This window comes from Hyperoodon ampullatus (genome assembly GCF_949752795.1).
Source record: "Hyperoodon ampullatus genome assembly, chromosome: 2".
NCBI classification, from domain to species: Eukaryota; Metazoa; Chordata; class Mammalia; order Artiodactyla; family Ziphiidae; genus Hyperoodon; species Hyperoodon ampullatus.
The window spans coordinates 114,112,545-114,129,615 of record NC_136915.1 but is presented as its reverse complement, the minus strand read 5'-3'; the positions used below and the strand labels follow the sequence as shown (position 1 = coordinate 114,129,615).

Below are 17,071 nucleotides of genomic sequence, written 5' to 3'. Positions count from 1 at the left end.
GGGCCTTTAAGAGCCACAGAACCTGGTGGGCATCTCCTGGAGACAGGGAAACATTTAGTCTCCACAGCCGTGCCCAAAGTCATGAAGGATGCTGTGCACCCCGTTGGGGCGGAGGAGCCGAGCATGGCGTGGGCCATGGCCCGCAGCACGGGGGGCTTTATCCTGGGCTTGTCCTTGGCCACAGCCTATGGGCTCCTGGAGCTGCTGGTGGAAGGGCGCAGCCCCTGGGGCTGCCTGGTGGGCACCCTCACTTTGGCCGCCTTCCTTGGTCTGGGCATGGGATTCTCCCGCCAGGTCCGAGTCACCGTCCTCCTGTTGCTGCCCCAGGCCTTCTCCAGTGAGCTTGGCACCCAGTGGAAGGGGTGGGCCCTGGGGCAGGGGCTGGGGCAGGAGGGATCTTGAGGGAGAGGGCGGTTGAGGGAAATACTCTCAAGGCTTCTATAAGGCACTTGTACGATATATGCCGCCATGTGCCAGGCTGGGGGCCTGGTTCTGAGGGAGCTCTCTCCCCAGAGCAGGGCCGGACACTGCTACTGGTGGCTGCCTTTGGGTTGGTACTGCAAGGGCCTTGTGCCAACACCCTGCGCAACTTCACCCGGGCCAGCGAGGCTGTGGCCTGTGGGGCAGAACTGGCCCTGAACCAGACCGCCGAAGTGCTGGAGAGGGCCAGGCAGCCCCTCGTCAGTAAGGCCGCCCATCTCCACGGACCCCCAAGTTCCCCCTCGTCCTGCGCATTCTACCATCCTCTGGCTTCGTTCCTCTCCGTTGGTCCTGGGCCCTAACCTCAAAGCACCCTGTTAGACCCCCTGACCCTCGCTCTCAGGCCTGCTCCACCGCCAGATGAACTATTTCCCAGACCCAAGCATCTGGGCTGCCCATTTCCCGAGTGGCAGGCCCCCTCCACTCCCTACTCCAGGGCAATGGTGAGAACCTCCTCCCCCGGAGGAGGAGATCCAACAGTACCCCTGCCCCTGCCTCTCAGGTGCCCTGAACAAGATTAAAGCCATTGCCCAGAAGGCCAAGGAGGTGGCTGACCGGGTCCGAAAGTTCTTCCGGTCAATCATGGATGGCGTGAAGCACATAGGTCAGTACATTAACATGTTTGTTTGGGGCGGGGGTCAAAATTCACCCAGTCTCTTCACCCTCACACCCCGTCCAGGACTTTTTGGGCCCCGCCTGGGTGTTGACTAGTTCCCACTGGATATAGCACAGCCAGGCCCCTGACCATGAGCCTCTCCAGCTCTGGGTGCTGTCCTGGTGTTCCCCACCCACCCCCCGAGAAGATGCTGTAGGACTCCTGGGTACCAGCCCCGCAGCCATCCCCAGCCAGGGCCCTGCGGAACGTGTGGTACTGGCTCCTGCACATCGGCGACGTGTGCAACTCGGAGCTGGGCAACCCTTACTTGAAGTGTGCTCGGGTCTTCGATGACGCCAAGGACAGCTGCATGCAGGTCATACCACAAGCCTACCACCTGTGTTATGTGCTCATGCCCTTCAAGCTGATGCTGTGTGGACTTGCCAGTGGTGAGAGAGCCAAGGGCTCGCCGGCAGGATTGGGGGCCCGGCAAATGTAGGGGTCAGGTGGGAGGGTGGGCCCAGGGGCCCAATGGGGGGCAATAAATACGGGACCAATAAGGATGATGCGCCCTTTGTGGGATTGGGGGGGCAGATAGGGAGGAACCAATGTGGAGGGTGGGGTAATAAGGAGAAGCCAAAATGGTTTTTTGTTTTTGTTTTTGTTTTTTTGCGGTACGCGGGCCTCTCACTGTTGTGGCCTCTCCCGTTGCGGAGCACAGGCTCCGGACGCACAGGCTCAGTGGCCATGGCTCACGGGCCCAGCCGCTCCGGGGCATGTGGGATCTTCCCAGACCGGGGCACGAACCCGCGTCCCCTGCATCGGCAGGCGGACTCTCAACCACTGCGCCACCAGGGAAGCCCAACCAAAATGTTTTGAGCCAGTGTGGAGGCTAGTAGGAAAAATGAAAAGTCAGGGGGCCCTGTGAGAGCAAGATCCCTGGAGGTGGGAGAGGCAGGCTGTGTCTCTCTGCCCCTGCTGACACTCAGTCTCGGCTTTCAGTGGTCCAGGTTTTCTGCATCATCCCCGGGTACATCCAAACCTTCCTGCGCGAGAGCATCGTCACCCGTGAGTGATCCCCTCGTGGCCCTGCTGCATGCGGTGCTCCTGAGAGGCCTCCCTCCCTCCTCCCAGGATGTGCCACCCCAGGAGTGCTCCCAGACCATGAATGAAAATGCAGGAAATGACCTCAAGAGGTTACCCAGGACAGTGTCCATGCTGTACAGATTAGGAAATTGGGGCCCAGAGAAGAGGAGGTGCTTCCTCAAAGCCTGACTTGAGAGCAGGAGCTGGGGAGAGAAGCAAGGTCCCCTGTCCTCGCAGCAGGTCATTGAGATGTTCGTTGTGGAGACGTAAGGCTGGTGCTAAGCACGCAGCGTCAGTGGCATAGGCTGTGGAGACTTTGTCCCCTCCTCAGTCCACTGTAGGTCCCAACACTGGGGGTTCCTGGCTGGCCTGTGAGCCGTGGGACCCCTGGGCTGACCAGGCCCCTCCCGAGTGCAGCCCCACCCCGTCCTAACTCTCCTTGCTTGCCTCTCCCTTGGACCCGCGGACCTCAGCCGTGAGGAGTTTGATTAACCAGGTGCGTCAGGAGTTTGAGTTCAACATGACAGCCACCCACCACTTCTCTGTGGATCTCAATGCCTCTCGGAGCCTGTCCCAGGTAGCTCTGGACCTCCACGAAGCTGTCAGCATGAAGCTGTACCGCGTCCGAGAGGCCTTGGCTCTGATGGGCTACACCACACCTCTGCTGCTCGTGCTTCTCTACCTCCAGTGAGGGGATGGAGGACGGGTGTGAGGGTGGAGAGCTAGGGCTGCTGGGGGGCCAGCCCATGCCCATGGCATCATGGGAGGTTGGCGTTTCGGGGCAGGGTTGGGGGCGGGGGAGGGTGCCCTGCCTTGGGGGGTCTGGTCGGGGGGTGCTGAGGGGCCTCACGTGTGCCCCGCCAGAGCCGTGTGTTACCGATACCGCTACCTGAACTGGGACAATTTCGACAACTTCTACATCACCAGCCGATTCCTGCGCATGGATGCTGTTCGCTCCGTGGCGGGATTGCCCACGGTGCTGCCACTCAGTGCCCGTGAGGCCAGACACTACATCCAGCCGGGTGAGGGCCCTGAGGACCCGGAGACAGGGACCCTTAAGGGAGGCCAGGGATTCCCCCAACCCTACTGCCCTGCCCAGAAGTGCCGTGCACAGGCCGGGGCTCAGGGCAGGACAAGAGGTAGGGGAGACAGGCCAGAGCTGAAGGAAATTTCCGTCTGGGGGGAGACACAACCCTGTCTTTGGGGAGCCCTCAGTCTGAAAAGGGAAAGTAGGGTCCCTCAGAGCACGCAGACAGAGAGAGAAGGGGAAGATGATGCTTCTGGGAGCACCCTGGATGTCAGGACGGAGGGAAGGATGGGTAGGGAGTGGGTATGGAGCAAGGGAAGTGAAGTTGGGGAGGCTTTTGGTGGGGGGCAGGGTGGCGAGCAGGAAGTGTGCCTGTGCTGATATGGAGGTGATGCAGCTGGGCAGGGGTGGGCAGTGCTGTCTGTGAAGTGGAGGGCCAGGTAGGCGTATCAAGGATGCCTCAGGAGGGAGGATTCCTAGAGACTGGAAATAGGTCACCAGGCCCAGGTGGAGATGCTAGGCCTGCACCTCTAGCCACGGAGCCCCTGCCCACAAAGAGTGCTTCCCACCTTTGCCCAAGGGTCCTCACAGCTCCCGCATCTTCCAGATGAGCAGACAGGCTCCAGCTTGATCAGGGGCAGGAGCTGCCTCCGGGAGAGAGATCTCTGTAGGAGCTGGGTTCTGGTGGGTGGGAAAATTGGGGAACGTCCTCCTGACCAGCTCTCCTCTACCCAGGCTCCATCTTCTTGTCCCAGTGGGAGCAGATTTTTTACATCCTGGCAACCTTCCGCCTTCTCCGGCACCTCCTCCTCGTTTTCCTCCTGGTCTTCTTGGACTATGCCATCTTCTGGGTCCTGGACCTGGCCCGGTACCAGCTGCAGGGGGAGATCGTGGCCCGCAGTGAGTGCCCGAACCTCCTTAGCTCCCTCAGTCCTGGGGGATTGCCTGAATGTCCCCATGTCACTCATACTTACCAGCCCCTGACATTGCCACTCCTCCAGCTCTATCCTCTGCCTGGTAACCCCTGTGCCCAGTTCAAGATTATGCCATAACAGAATAGCTAAAAACACAAGCTCTAAAGTCAGACTGGCCTGGGTTCAAATCTCAGTAGCGTCCTTTACCAGATGGTGACCTTGAGCAACCTTGCTGAACCTCCCAGACCTTCAGTTTCCTCATCTGAACCATGGCACAATCATGGTAGCAACCTCTCTGGGTGGCTCTAAGGAGTAAATGAGACCACATGTGCTAAGTGGCTGGTGGACCTTTGATTGAGTGTGTGCCACAAACCACAGAATAGAATTAATCTAATCCTGTATACCAGAGGCCCAACAGAAAAAGTAAAAAAAAAAAAAAACCCAGAACATGGGATTTCCCTGGTGGCACAGTGGTTGAGAGTCCACCTGCCAATGCAGGGGACATGAGTTCGAGCCCTGGTCCGGGAAGATCCATATGCCGCAGAGCAACTAAGCCTGTGCGCCACAACTACTGAGGCTGCGCTCTAGAGCCCACGAGCCACAACTACTGAGCCCGTGTGCCACAACTGCTGAAGCCCGCGCGCCTAGAGCCCATGCTCCACAACAAAGAGAAGCCACCGCAATGAGAAGCCCGCGCACCGCAACGAAGAGTAGCCCCCGCTCGCTGCAACTAGAGAAAGCCCGCATGCAGCAACGAAGATCCAATACAGCCAAAAAACAAACAAACAAACAAACAAAAACCCCAAAACAATCCATAGAACACTTAGTTCAGTACCCGCTACACAGTCAATGCTGAGCAAATGCTTCATTTCTTTTTAATTTTAAATTTTATTGAAGTATAGTTGACTTACAATGTTGTGTTAATTTCTGCTGTACAGAAAAGTGATTCAGTTATACATAATATATATATTATTTTTCCTATTCTTTTCCATTATAGTTTATCCCAGGATATTGAATATAGTTCCCAGTGCTATACAGTAGGACCTTGTTTATCCATTCTATATATAATAGTTTGCATCTGCTAATCCCAAACTCCCAATCCTTTCCTCCCCCAGGCAAATGCTTTAAAATAAATGCTTCTGGGTGGCCACGGAGTCAGGGGGTGGACTCACTGACCATTAAGGTCATTTCAAATCTGGTAGCCTGGGAAGGCAGACCAGGCACCAGTGCCAGCCAGCTCTGGACTGTGGAGCCGGTCCCAGGTGCCAAGGGCTGATGTTGGGCCCCAGGGCACCATGAGGGTGCCTAGGGCATCCAGGACCCCTGGCTGAGGGCCTGGGGGCCATCTCTATGCCCTGCACTGTCTACTCTCCACCCTCCAGAAAGTATGGCCTTTCCGGCATGGGGGAGTGGGCAGCTGCCAAGAGCATCCCTCACACAGTGTCTTGGTGCCAGGCCCTGTGCTACTATCCATAACTGTGGAAGGCACTGGCTCTACTGGGAAGATTTACCGCGACCTGGCGTCGGCATTTGATGTCCTGCAGCAAGGCAACATCAGCATCTTGTCCCAGCGCTGCCTCCTGCGTCCCTTGGAGCCCAACATCACTGGTTACATACTCATCGGTATCCACACCCCTGAGGGCACTGGGGGAATAGACGCCATTCAGGGAAGGAGGCGCAGACTGCTGAGGGTGAGCGTGGCTGGCACCTCGTGTCCTCCGGCAGTGGCTTACTGTGTCTGCTGTGCCCCCAGGTGTCATGTATGGCCTGTGCTTCTTCGTCACTTTGTTCGGCAGCTATGTCAGTCGCCTGCGGCGGGTCATCTGTGCCTCCTACTACCCATCCCGGGAGCAGGTGAGGGGTCCGTGGCCAGTTCCTGCCCCCCTCCCCAGGCTGCTAAGCTCATGGCTGTCTGTCTTGGTTTGGGGGAGTTAAGAGGCCTTCAGCAGCCCAGCTCTCTCTCCTCTGGTTGAACCCCAAAGCAAATGATCTGGACTGCAGATGGCAGAGATGGTGCCTCTTGGGGCAGGGCTTTCTGAGACAAAGCTTGCCTCCAAAGTTTTGTTAAAACCCTGGAGGGACAGGAGCCATGTTAACATGTTGAGGTGTGAATGGAAACTCACCATTTGTTTACTCATTTATGACTCACTCACTGAGCATCTACCATATGCCAGTTACCGTGCTGGCCTCAAGGATGCCAAGGTGAACCAGACACAGTCTTGAGGCAGGCTGGACAGGCTTTTAACCACATGTTACAATGAAAAAAGTGTTTTTATTAAGGAATGAATAAAGTGCTATGGAAACCCAGAGGAGGGAATGGGTGAATCCACCTAGGGAAGTCCCAAAGTCTTCCCCCAGGAAGGGGCATTGAGCCCAGCCTAGAGGGATTCATAGGAGCTGGACAGAAGGCAAAGGTAGGGAGTGAGGTGGGAGCAGAGGGCATTCCAGGTAGAAGAAACAGGATCAAGGGGACGCCATCCTTGACCTCCCCTCCGGCAGGAGAGGATCTCCTACCTCTACAATGTACTTCTGAGCCGCCGAACCAAGCTTTTGGCCGCCCTGCACCGATCAGTGAGGAGACGGGCAGCTGACCAGGGCCACATGAGTGTCCTCCAGGTGCTGGCCAGGCGGTGAGCCCACTGTCCTTCCTTATATGAAGTGGGGTGGGAGGGGGTAGAAAAAGAGCCAGAGGTCAGAATGGATCACTGTCCTTCCTAGGTGTCCAGAGGTTTGTTTGAAGAGGGTGCTCATTCCATGGCATTCATGCATGAATGGATTGGGGATGAGAATTCTTAGGGGTGGGGAGTGAAAGGAGGAGGAGGACAGGAGGCAGAGATGTTGTTGCTATAGTCAGAGGGATGGAGGTTTGCCTTCAGGAAGCGCTACCCTTGGTTTGGAGGGTGGTGCTAGAGAAGATAAGGGTTAGTTACGCTGGCTGGGCTGGCCTGCTTTTTCTAAAAAATTAATTAATTTAAAAATTGAAATATAGTTGATTTACAATGTTGTGTTAATTTCTGCTGTATAGCAAAGTGATCCAGCCACACACACACATAAACTCTTTTTTAATATATATTCTTTTCCTTTATGGTTTATCACAGGATATTGAATATAGTTCCCTGTGCTATACAGTAGGACCTTGTTGTTTATCCATTCTATATATAATAGTTTGCATCTGCTAACCCCAAACTCCCACTCCATCCCTCCCTCACCCCCCTCCCCTTTGGCAACCACATGTCTGTGAGTCTGTTTCTGTTTCATAAATGTTCATTTGTGTCATATTTTAGATATCATGTATAAGCCATATCACATAGTATTTCTCTTGCTGGCTGACTTCACTTAGTATGATAATATCTAGGTCCATCCATGTTGCCGCAAATGGCATTATTTCATTCTTTTTTATGGCTGAGTAGTATTCCATTGTATATATGTACCACATCTTCTTTATCCATTCATCTGTCCTTGGAAATTTAGGTTGTTTCCATGTCTTGGCTATTGTGAATAGTGCTGCTATGAACATAGAGGTGTATGTATCTTTTTAATTAATTAATTAATTTTTGGCTACGTTGGGTCTTCATTGCTGCACACGGGCTTTCTCTAGTTGCGGTGAGTGGGGGCTACTCTTTGCTGCAGTGTGCGAGCTTCGCATTGCAGTGGCTTCTCTTGTTGTGGAGCAGGGGCTCTAGGCGCACAGGCTTCAGCAGTTGTGGCTCGCAGGCTCAGTAGTTGTGGCTCGCAGGCTCTAGAGCACAGTCTCAGTAGTTGTGACACAGCAGCTTAGTTGCTGCATGGCATGTGGGATCTTCCCAGGCCAGGGCTCGAACCCGTGTCCCCTGCATTGGCAGGCAGATTCTTAACCACTGCGCCACCAGGGAAGTCCCAGGGGTGTATGTATCTTTTTGAATTACATTTTTGTCTGGATATATTGGGCTGGCCTGCTTAGTGTCTGGGGCCCCTCTCCTCAGGTGCTCCTGCCTGGCTCCGTTTATCAGCCACTCTAGGCAACACCAGACCTACTGCCTGGGCTGCGGGCAGCTCCAGGATGAGGGGGACACAGAGAATTCGGTGTCCTGCAGTACCCCAGGCTGCCGAGGTGAGACTCCTGGGGAGTATGCCTCTCCCTTCTGGGACTCACCACATTTGCATATGACAGTCAGCTGTTGTCCTTCTTTTATGGACTTCTCCTGTACCTCACCTTTTGTACCCCTCCCTTCATTACTATGCACGTCCTCATTTACACAGAACCCTCAGGTAGCTCATTTTCTCTGTGAGCCTTAATCCTCCGGTGCAAATAGAATTTATATGCAAGTGGCGTTGCAGCAACTCCCTAGTGTGCACCGCTTGATGAGGATGGTCCTCCCAAGGGTGGGGTCGGGGAGGCAAGGGCTGAAAGCTGGGGAGCACAGTGGTTGGGGGGGTACAAGTTTACCTCCTTTCCTCCCGGCCTCCTCCAGGTCTCTTCTGTCTCACCTGCTTCCGCCTCCTGGACAACACCTGCTCCGTGTGTGCATCTCCCCTCTCCTATCAGGGGGAGCTGGACCTGGAGCTGTGAGTCTCCAGTGACATGGGGTGGCCGGAGTCTGTGGGGGCAGTGGGAGCAGCCACCCCTCCCCCAGGACCTCTGTGGGCTACTGAGATGGGAGGCTTCTCCAGGGACTCCAGTGATGAGGACGGCCCCCGCCTATGGCTGGCGGCAGCTCGCAGAAAGGGTCCTGAGCAGGAGGCGTTACTGCAGCAATGGCTCCAAGAAACGCTGGGCAGGCCCCCCTTATCGGATTCCAGCTCTGAATTCAGGTGAGCAGAAAGCTGAAGGAGTTGGGGCCTGGGAGGCCTAAGATGTTCTGTCACATTTACCAAGGGCTTCTTGGGTGCCTGGTCCCCTGCTAGAGCTGGAGATGGAGATAAAGGGAGGGGAGGGAAGGGAGGCTTGCCCTGGAGGAGCCCACCAAATGGTGGGGGAGAGTGACATCAAATAGATCAGTGACAAATGTGGAGAGCGCCCCGATCAAGGAGTGAAGCAGGCTCTGGGCAGCACAGAGGACAGAACAACCAATTTGGGATGGGGGGATATCAATGAAGGCTTCATAGAAGAAGTGAAAAAAGAGGTGGGTTTGGGGGCAGTTTGTTAGGCTGAGGAGTGGAGGAGAGCATTCCAGGGGGAGGCTTTTGTGTGTGAGTTTGGAGAACGCGAGACACTTAGGAGGTGCACGGTGCTCCGGGGTGGGCGGAGCTCAGGGAGACGTGTATGTGTGGCCAGGTGGAGACCGCAGAGCATGCTGGGAGATGAGGCAGGGAGAGGTGGGAGAGCGCCTCACTTCGCCATCTGAAGATCCTCAGTCAGAAAGTGATATAATCATATTTGTCTTTTAGGACAGTAAGCTAAGGAGGCAGAATGGAGGCTGGGCAGGAACAGGGAGACCAGAGAGGAGGCTGTCTTATCTCAGGAAAAGTTGGTGATGGCCTCAGGATTGAGGTGCTGAGAATGACAGGGAGTTTATGCTTGGGACTGGGCGGTGTTAAGGCAAGAGGAGAAACAGGTTCTGCAGAAAGAGGAATGGCCCAGTTCGAGACCTTTGAGGTATCTGTAGGGAATCCAGCGGGAGATGCCCAGGGGACAGTTAGAAAAGGGCAGGGCTCTGGGCCAGAGGTGTCTTTTGGGGGGGATGTTGACTTAGAGACTGTAAGAGAGAGGATGAGCTAGATCACCCTGGCAGAGGGCAGGGCAGGAGAGGAGGGGACAAGGACAGAACCCTGAGGGGCCCAATGACAAGCCAAGGAGGGGAGAGGCTAGGAACAGGGAGCCAAGCATATCAAACGCTGTGAGATGATCAAGTGGGATGAAGCCTGAAGATTGGCCATTGAATTTGGCAGTTGAGAGATCCTTGGAGTGGCTTGTGGGAACATTTCTCATGGTGTGGGGAAGGCCAACACCAGTCTTAATGGGTTGAGGGGGGATGACTGGTAGAGAAGACTCAGAAACAGAAATGGGGTACGCGGCTCTGTGTCACTGTTGCAAGAAGTTGGAGAATTCTTTTTCTTTTTAATATAACTGCAGTAGTTAAAAAAAGGAAGCTTGATGGTAAAGAGGAGGGAGTTAGCTTCATAGAACAAAAGGGTAGCTTGGAGCTTCGCTGGTGGTGCAGTGGTTGAGAGTCCGCCTGCCGATGCAGGGGGCACAGGTTCGTGCCCTGGTCTGGGAAGATCCCACATGCCACAGAGTAGCTTGAAGGGAACCTAAAGGATTTTTCTTTATCCAAGTATAGGGGGATTTGAGCATTTCAGAGGTGAAAAAGAGAGCGCTGAAGAGAGAGGGATGCCAGAGAGATGGGATCTAAGGCCAGGTGAACAGGGTGGCCTCAAATAGGAGCGGGCTCGCCTGAGGCAGGAGGGGAGAGGGTATGTTCCTCTGAGCAGAGCCGAGCCTGCTCCAGTCTGGTGGCCTTGCTTTTCTCAGGGAGGGTGGGGGCCGGGGGTAGGAGGCAAGCACACCTGCTAAGACAGCAAAGAAGGGGTCTGGGAGTGGAATAAAAGTTTCAAGGAGTGGGTGGTGGAGGCTGAAATATCTGCCTTGGGGACTGTGCAACGGAGCCAGCGGGGGAGGTTAAGAGATTTCCAGGTAGCATTACAGGCTCCGATGAAGTTGAAAACCATAATAACGTGTAATGATTGACTCCAGCGTGCTTGGTTATGCGGGTTTTTTCGAGCAAATGTGGTAGCCATGAACAGGATTCCAGGGTTGAAGGTTTTTTCTGGGCAGGTCAGAAGGATAAGATGGGGAGAGAATTGGGGTGTCTTTAGTCAGGAGTGTCTGAGATGACTGACTTTGGGGAAGAGAAGGCACTGAGACCCCAGGGGGCAGTCCTAGGTCTATGTCTCGACGGGGGTGTTAGAGCAGAGGCCAGGAGGGACACAGAGGATGGGCCACGCCTGGGAAGAATTAGGGGATAAATGAAGACAGTGGCCAAGGTTGAGGGTGAGGTCAGAGTGGGAGCAGAGGTGAAGGTCATTATGGCCAAGGAGGTTGAGGACTGAAAGGCCAGAGTGTTGGAAAAGTCCGCCCACTAGTGAGGAGGCGGCTGGGCCTCGCCAACAGCCCGAGTCTGGTACCAGCACCCTGGATGGGTATGGCAGGGTGTCTGTGAGGCCTGGGGAGATGGCCACAGCCCAGGGGTGTAGCTGCCATGGCAGCCAGGGACTTTGCAATACGCCCCAGGCCTGCCGAATTTGAGAAAGGCAAGCAACCTCCACTTGGGAGGACTGCAAAGAAAACTTTCCAGTGGTCACATTCCAGGGCGAATGGGGCACTGGAAGTAGTAATGAGTTGAGGGGTTGAAGGGGAAGCAAAGTTTTATTTTTAGAGGTTCCAGAGGGCTCAGTGAAGTTAAAAGCTGGGTCGCCAGAGGGGATAGCTTGAGCCTTGAGCGGCTATTATTCCCAAGGTCACTGCTGGTTCTGCCCTTACTACCCACATGACCTCGGGCAAATCGCTGCCCACTCATCTCTCAGCCTAAAATCAGAAGCTATCTACAGCCATGAGCTGGTTTGCTTTGGGGGGCCTGTGAGAGCAGCAGTGGCTGGTAAATTACAGGAGCCAAATCTGAACAGATGGGGCAGAGGCGGGAGGCAGGAATGCACCTGTGAAAACAGAATGTTGGTGACTGGGCCACCCCCCTTCCTCTCCTCGCTAGTGACCTGGATGAGGAAAAGGGGCCTTGGAAGAGGAGGCACAGGTAGCAGCACCCACGTGAGGCCCAGTCTGTCAGCATACCCATGCCCCCTCAGCCCTCCTGACCACCTCAGAAATCCTCTGCCCCCAAAGCAGCCGCTTCCCTGCTTCAGAACCCCAGTCCCTCTGTGTCTCATTTCCCTCTCCTCCCGATCCCTCCCGCCTATCTCCAAAATAAAGAAACCAAAGGTGGACACAAGTGTGAATCTTAAATTATTATTTCTTCCTGTCACTTACACCCGAGGTGGGGGGCAGGGCAAGGGGAGGGGAACAGGGGAGGGGGGATGGCCTCCCCCCCACCCCGTAAGGCACTGAGTGGAGAAGCCGCAAGGGGGGAGGGGGGAGGCCACATTGTCCTCACTCCCTGGGGCTAGGCCCCAGGTCTCCTCAGCCCTGGGCTCTCCCATCACCTGAAATGCTAAGATGAGGCCCAGGGCAACCCGACCTCCCCCTACCCCAATATATTACATCATCACTTTTTAAATAGATACAAGGACTGGTCCCGCTACCCCCTCCCTGTGACCCCCCCCACTATTGGGGGTACCTGGGCAGCTGTGCAAATGGGCATGGGGGTGCATGGGGGGGAGGGAGAGCACCGGGCCCCTGAACCTGCCCCTTTTAAGGAGGGGGAGGAGCCGCCAGGCCAGGGAGGGGAAATAGTGCAAGGCAGAGCCCAGGCAGAATGGGGTCCAGCACCCAGCGAGGAAGGCGGGGAGGAGATACCCCCACCCCCAGCAGAATTGGGTAGTTAAAAATCTGCAACTAGATTTCAACAAGACCAACAGAAAAGGCTATGTACAGACCGGGGGTGGATTCAATCCTAAGGGTAGAGTGAGGGGATTACTCTCCTCGACCCAACAGGAAGCCCGGCTGGCAAGGGTCTGGGGAAAGGATCCCTTTCCCACAGGTCCGCAGCCCACCTTCCTTGCGGCCAAGCAAGAAGCTATTTGCCCCGGCCTTGGCAAGGGGGCGCCGCTCACCAGCTGGGGTGGTGGAGGTTGAGAGAAGACGGCTCGCTGGAAGTGGCCGCCAGGGGCGCTCGCCCGCGCAGGGCACGGCCGCCAGATGGCGCCGGCTCTCCCGTTCTCCGCAAGGCTGCCCCCAACCCCTCACCCTGTCCCACACCCTGCACCGCGCCAGCCCGGGGGCGGCGTGAGTCAGGGGCGGCAGCGGTGTCGGCGGCTCCGGCTTGCACCTGGGCGGGGAGGAGGAGAAGAGGGTAGGCCACCGCCCGGCCCGCCCTGCCCTCTGGCCCCGGGGAGGGAGCGGCGGGAACAAGACATTCCCTGCCCAGCGACTCGGGAGGGGAGGGGAGGAGAACCAGCAGCAGCTCCCGTAGTTGGGCGGGGCCCCTCCCGCTGCCCCCAGGGGCGGGCGAACCAATCAGGCCACCCCGCCCCCTTCTCCAGGACCCCATGACTCAGCGCTGGGAGCAGGGCGGAGGGGGACTAGGATGGCTCCTTCCTTACAGGCCCAGTCCCCCAGTCTTTCAAGCTTCTACCTTGCTTTCCCCCACTTACCCTTCCTTTGCCGCCCCCCTTTGCATAATTCACTGCCAGGAAAAGGGAACAGAAACCAGGAAGGAGGGGTCTCGAAAGGGAGGGGCAGTCCTTCACCCCCTTACACAGCCAAAACCCCAAGGGGCATGGGGGCAGGGCAAGGCTTTGGTCCCAAGCCCCCCACCCCCTAGAAACCCGCATAGCCGAAGAGGGACCCCACAAATCAGAAATACATTATTGCTTCTACTCCCCAGGAGCAGCTGGGGACAGGGACCCCACCTTTACAATGGAGCTGTAAATATATACATAATATCGTATGTATCACTCCCTTGGGAGAGCACCCCAATCTGGGGAGCCTCTGCCCCAAAACCTTCTCAGCTTGGAACTGGAATGAGAGCTCTGAGGGAAGGGCCCAATTTCCGATGCCAGGGAGGCTCAGTGCCCGGACCCCAGCGCCGTCTCTGCTGCACACTCCCGCTGCTCAGCATGGGCATCCCGGCCCCGTGCTGCTCCAGCTCGGCCACTCGTCCCTCTTTAAGAGGACTCCATGGCACCTTCAGCCTGAGGTGTGGTGGGTGCCCCCTCCTCCTCATCGTCATCAGGGGGCCCCGGGGTGGAGACTGGGGGCCCAGTAGGGGCTGGCTCCTCCCAGAATCGAGCCAGAGAGAGTCGGAAATTGTCCAAGTGGCCATTGGAGAGGTCGAGGCCAGCAGGGGTCGGGGTGGCGGCAGAGGGCGGGGGGTAGTGAGGGGGCGCATCGTCCTTGCGGCGCCGCCGGGTGCGCACCTCCAGGCAGTTCTGGCCTTTGAGGTGGCGCTGCAGGTGGTCCTCCTTGGCGAAAGCCTTGTGGCACAGGTGGCACTCATAGGGCCGGTCCCCTGTGTGCAGGTGCATGTGGTTCTTGAGGTCATAGCTGTGCAGGAAGCGGGCTGGGCAGTGCGAGCATGAGTAGGGGCGCTCTCCTGTGTGCTTCCTCATGTGGATCTTCAGCTTGTCATTCCTGGCACAGGCAAGGGGGAGGGGCAAGGAAACGGTTCAGGATGTGATCCCTGGGTCATCCTGGCCGGGTTCCCAGGCCTTGTCCCACTCCCGTCCCCCACCATTTGTTTCCCTATTACTGCCCCAGGAGACCCTTGCTGACTTGCCCGCAGCTTAACTGGGCCCGGCCACCACCCACTCTGCCTCCAGCACAGCCAAATCTTTCATGCCCCAGACCTACCTCCCTTGACTTTCTTTCTCCTGGTCTCCCTATCCTGGTCTCTCTCCTCACCCTGGGCATCACCACCCCAGTCCCTCCAGGATCACCTGCCTCCACACCTCAGGTCTCATAATCCCTTCCTCCCTCCCACTCGACATAGCCCCTGCTGCACCCCTTCCCCACTGGTGCTCACCGAGTGAAACGGACGCCGCAGACTTCACAGGCGAAGGGCTTCTCACCCGTATGGGTCCTCATGTGGCGTGGCAGTTTGCCAGCCCCGTGGATAATCTTGTGGCAGACCGGGCACTCCTGCGGCATCTGGGAGCGGCGTTTGCGCACTAGCTTGTCCTGGCCATCTAGGCCTGGTGCCAGGGCGTCCTGGTGTAGGGAACTCAGGTAGGCCATCAGGTCAGGATCGATGGCATCCTCATCTGAGCCCAGCTCCTCTGGGGACAACGGGGGCGCGCCACCCTGCGCCAGCCCATAGGCCGGGGGATATGCCAGCTCCTCCTCTTCTTCCTCACCCTCATAGGCCTCATAGCTCAGGGGCCCCTCATGGGGTGAGGCAGTCCCTGTGGGAGGGCTGTAGCTGTCCCCCAGCCTACTGCCCCCGCTGCTGCCCACTCTGCCTGTCGCCTCCTCCTCCTCCTCGTAGGTCAAGGGATGGGTGGGCACTGTGGGCACTTCAGGCACTAGGTGGTTTGCCCGGGCCCCCTTGGTCTGCAGGAAAGCTTTTCGGGGCTTGCGGCTGCGGCGGGCAACAGGCCGAGGGGGCGGTGGCGGCGGTGGGAGGGGCACCTGTGGAGGGCTGTCTTCACCGTTGGGAACTCCCGAGGCTGAAGCTGTGGCTGTGGCGAAGGCTTCCAGGTACTGGCGAGCTCGCTCACAGTCGTCCTCGTCAGGGCTGGGAGCTTCTAGTCCGCTGCCCTGCAGAATCTCCATGCAGGCAGCGATGACACACGGGATCTCCAGCAGCCGCGCAGCCTGGAGCACTGCCGGCATGTTGGCGCTGCTGGTGGTCAGTGTGGCTGTATAGGCAAACTCGAGCAGGGCACCCAGCGCCTCCGGCCCCACAAAGTCCAGCTCACACACGCCGGCCCCTGCTCCCCCGGCAGCCGCCCCGCCGCCCCCAGCGCTCAGGACTGCCCCGCCACCACCCTCAGTGAAGAGCTTCTTGAAGTAGTGGCTGCAGGCAGCCAGCACAGCCCGGTGGGTGCGGTATTCAAGGCCCTGTGTCCGGATGGTGAGGTCACATAGGTGGCCCAGCTGGCGCTGCTCATTGAGGCAGCTCAGGAGCTCACTGCTGTGGTCTGGGAACGGAATCCCGATCAGGTCGTCCTCGGGGCTCCCCATCTTCTCCTGCAGAGTCAAGTAGAGAAGGAGGTTAAGAGCGCTCAGCCCTGCAAGGTGGTCCAGGGAAGGAATACATACCAATGTTGGCCAGGTGACTACAGACTATTTAGACGGTCTTCTAAGTACTTTACACCCACTTCATCTTCCACAACCTTCTAAAGTAACAGTTAGCATTCATTTCACAGACAGGAACCTGAGGTGCAGACAGGTGAAGCGACTTTCTATGTTAATTGCAGAAGAGGTTCAAAGCCAGGCGATGGGCCCAGAGTCCGTGTTCTTAACCACTGTGCACTGTTCTGCCTCTGTGAGAGCAGGAGCCCTGCCTTTCTGGCCTTTCCTAGAGACCCGTCTGCTTCACCTGCCCCATTCCCCATCCCTTTGGAAGAAGCACTGGACTGGGAGAAAGGATGCCTGGGTTCTGGTTCAGGCTTCATGAAGAATTGGCTGAAGGACTCTGGGTGGCTCTGGCAGCCAGCCTCAGTCATCTGAAAAGTGGGGTAACAGTCTTTGTGATGGAACCTCCTCTCAGCCCAGAGAGAGGCCAATGAGAGAGTTCAGATTCACACTGCGCCAAGGACTGTTCAAGGCAAGGTCAGGTGCTTTAACTTATGTTATCTCCCTAAAGCATTTGGTGTACAGTAAAACACTATGCAAACCTGAGAGGTGGCTTCCCAGCACCCTCCTCCTCCTCCTTCCCCACCCACTAAAAGTTCATCTCCCCTTCTAGATCCCCCCTTCTAGAGGCCAAAAGGGAAACACAGCTCCCAGCATCCCTCCCCCCACATCCTCCCCTCCCCCATGGGGCCAAGGAGCAGCCACCCTTTGCTGGGGTGTCGCTGGCTGGCGCGGGTGCTTCCTGCCCCGCACCGATAAGCATCGTCCCCGCCCCCTCTCCCACTGCCAATAGGCCAAGTTCCAGTCCCACCCCTCCCCCACTGGGCTACCACCACCACCTCTCCCTCCCCATTCCCATCCAGTCAGGAGAGTCCCCCCTCTCCAGAGAACCATCTTTCACCCTCTATGCTTTCCCCTCCAAGGTAGAGCCACAGAAGGTGCAGAGCTGCCAGCAATCCTGAGGCTGGTGGAGGGGAGGGGAGAGGTAGTAGAGGGAGTCTGGCCTGGAAGTGGGGAGATCTGCTTTAAGTCCTGGCTCTGCTACTATCTTTTTTTTTTTTTTTTTAACCATACCATTAGAT

The 17,071-nt window shown here is 56.9% G+C and overlaps 2 protein-coding genes across 2 annotated transcripts; one reads left to right on the top strand and one right to left on the bottom strand.

Annotated features, from left to right (window-relative positions):
* Positions 1-81: 81 nt before the first annotated feature.
* Positions 82-13,339, top strand: DCST2 (DC-STAMP domain containing 2; the record flags this gene model as incomplete). The annotated part of the gene is made up of 15 exons (XM_079696831.1): positions 82-337; positions 514-684; positions 983-1,088; positions 1,331-1,524; positions 2,078-2,143; positions 2,635-2,848; positions 3,026-3,183; positions 3,924-4,088; positions 5,558-5,725; positions 5,856-5,956; positions 6,602-6,732; positions 8,065-8,192; positions 8,554-8,647; positions 8,753-8,893; positions 11,788-13,339. 15 exons carry the CDS (start codon positions 82-84, stop codon positions 11,831-11,833), a joined length of 2,139 nt encoding a protein of 712 aa, XP_079552957.1. The 3' UTR covers positions 11,834-13,339.
* Positions 13,340-13,558: 219 nt separating this feature from the next.
* On the bottom strand, positions 13,559-15,881 carry ZBTB7B (zinc finger and BTB domain containing 7B). The gene is made up of 2 exons (XM_079696663.1): positions 14,716-15,881; positions 13,559-14,324 (listed from the first exon to the last, which is right to left on the bottom strand). The coding sequence occupies exons 1-2, from the start codon at positions 15,873-15,875 to the stop codon at positions 13,859-13,861; spliced, it is 1,626 nt and encodes a 541-aa protein (XP_079552789.1). The 5' UTR covers positions 15,876-15,881; the 3' UTR covers positions 13,559-13,858.
* Between the last annotated feature and the right edge of the window lie 1,190 nt (positions 15,882-17,071).

Bases quoted from the DNA above. Each gene is read 5' to 3' on its own strand.
- ZBTB7B (XM_079696663.1), bottom strand. From the start codon at position 15,875: ATGGGGAGCCCCGAGGACGACCTGATCGGGATTCCGTTCCCAGACCAC. The intron at 14,325-14,715 runs GTGAGCACCAGT...TGCCTGTGCCAG, and splicing joins TGCGGCGTCCGTTTCACTCG to GAATGACAAGCTGAAGATCC.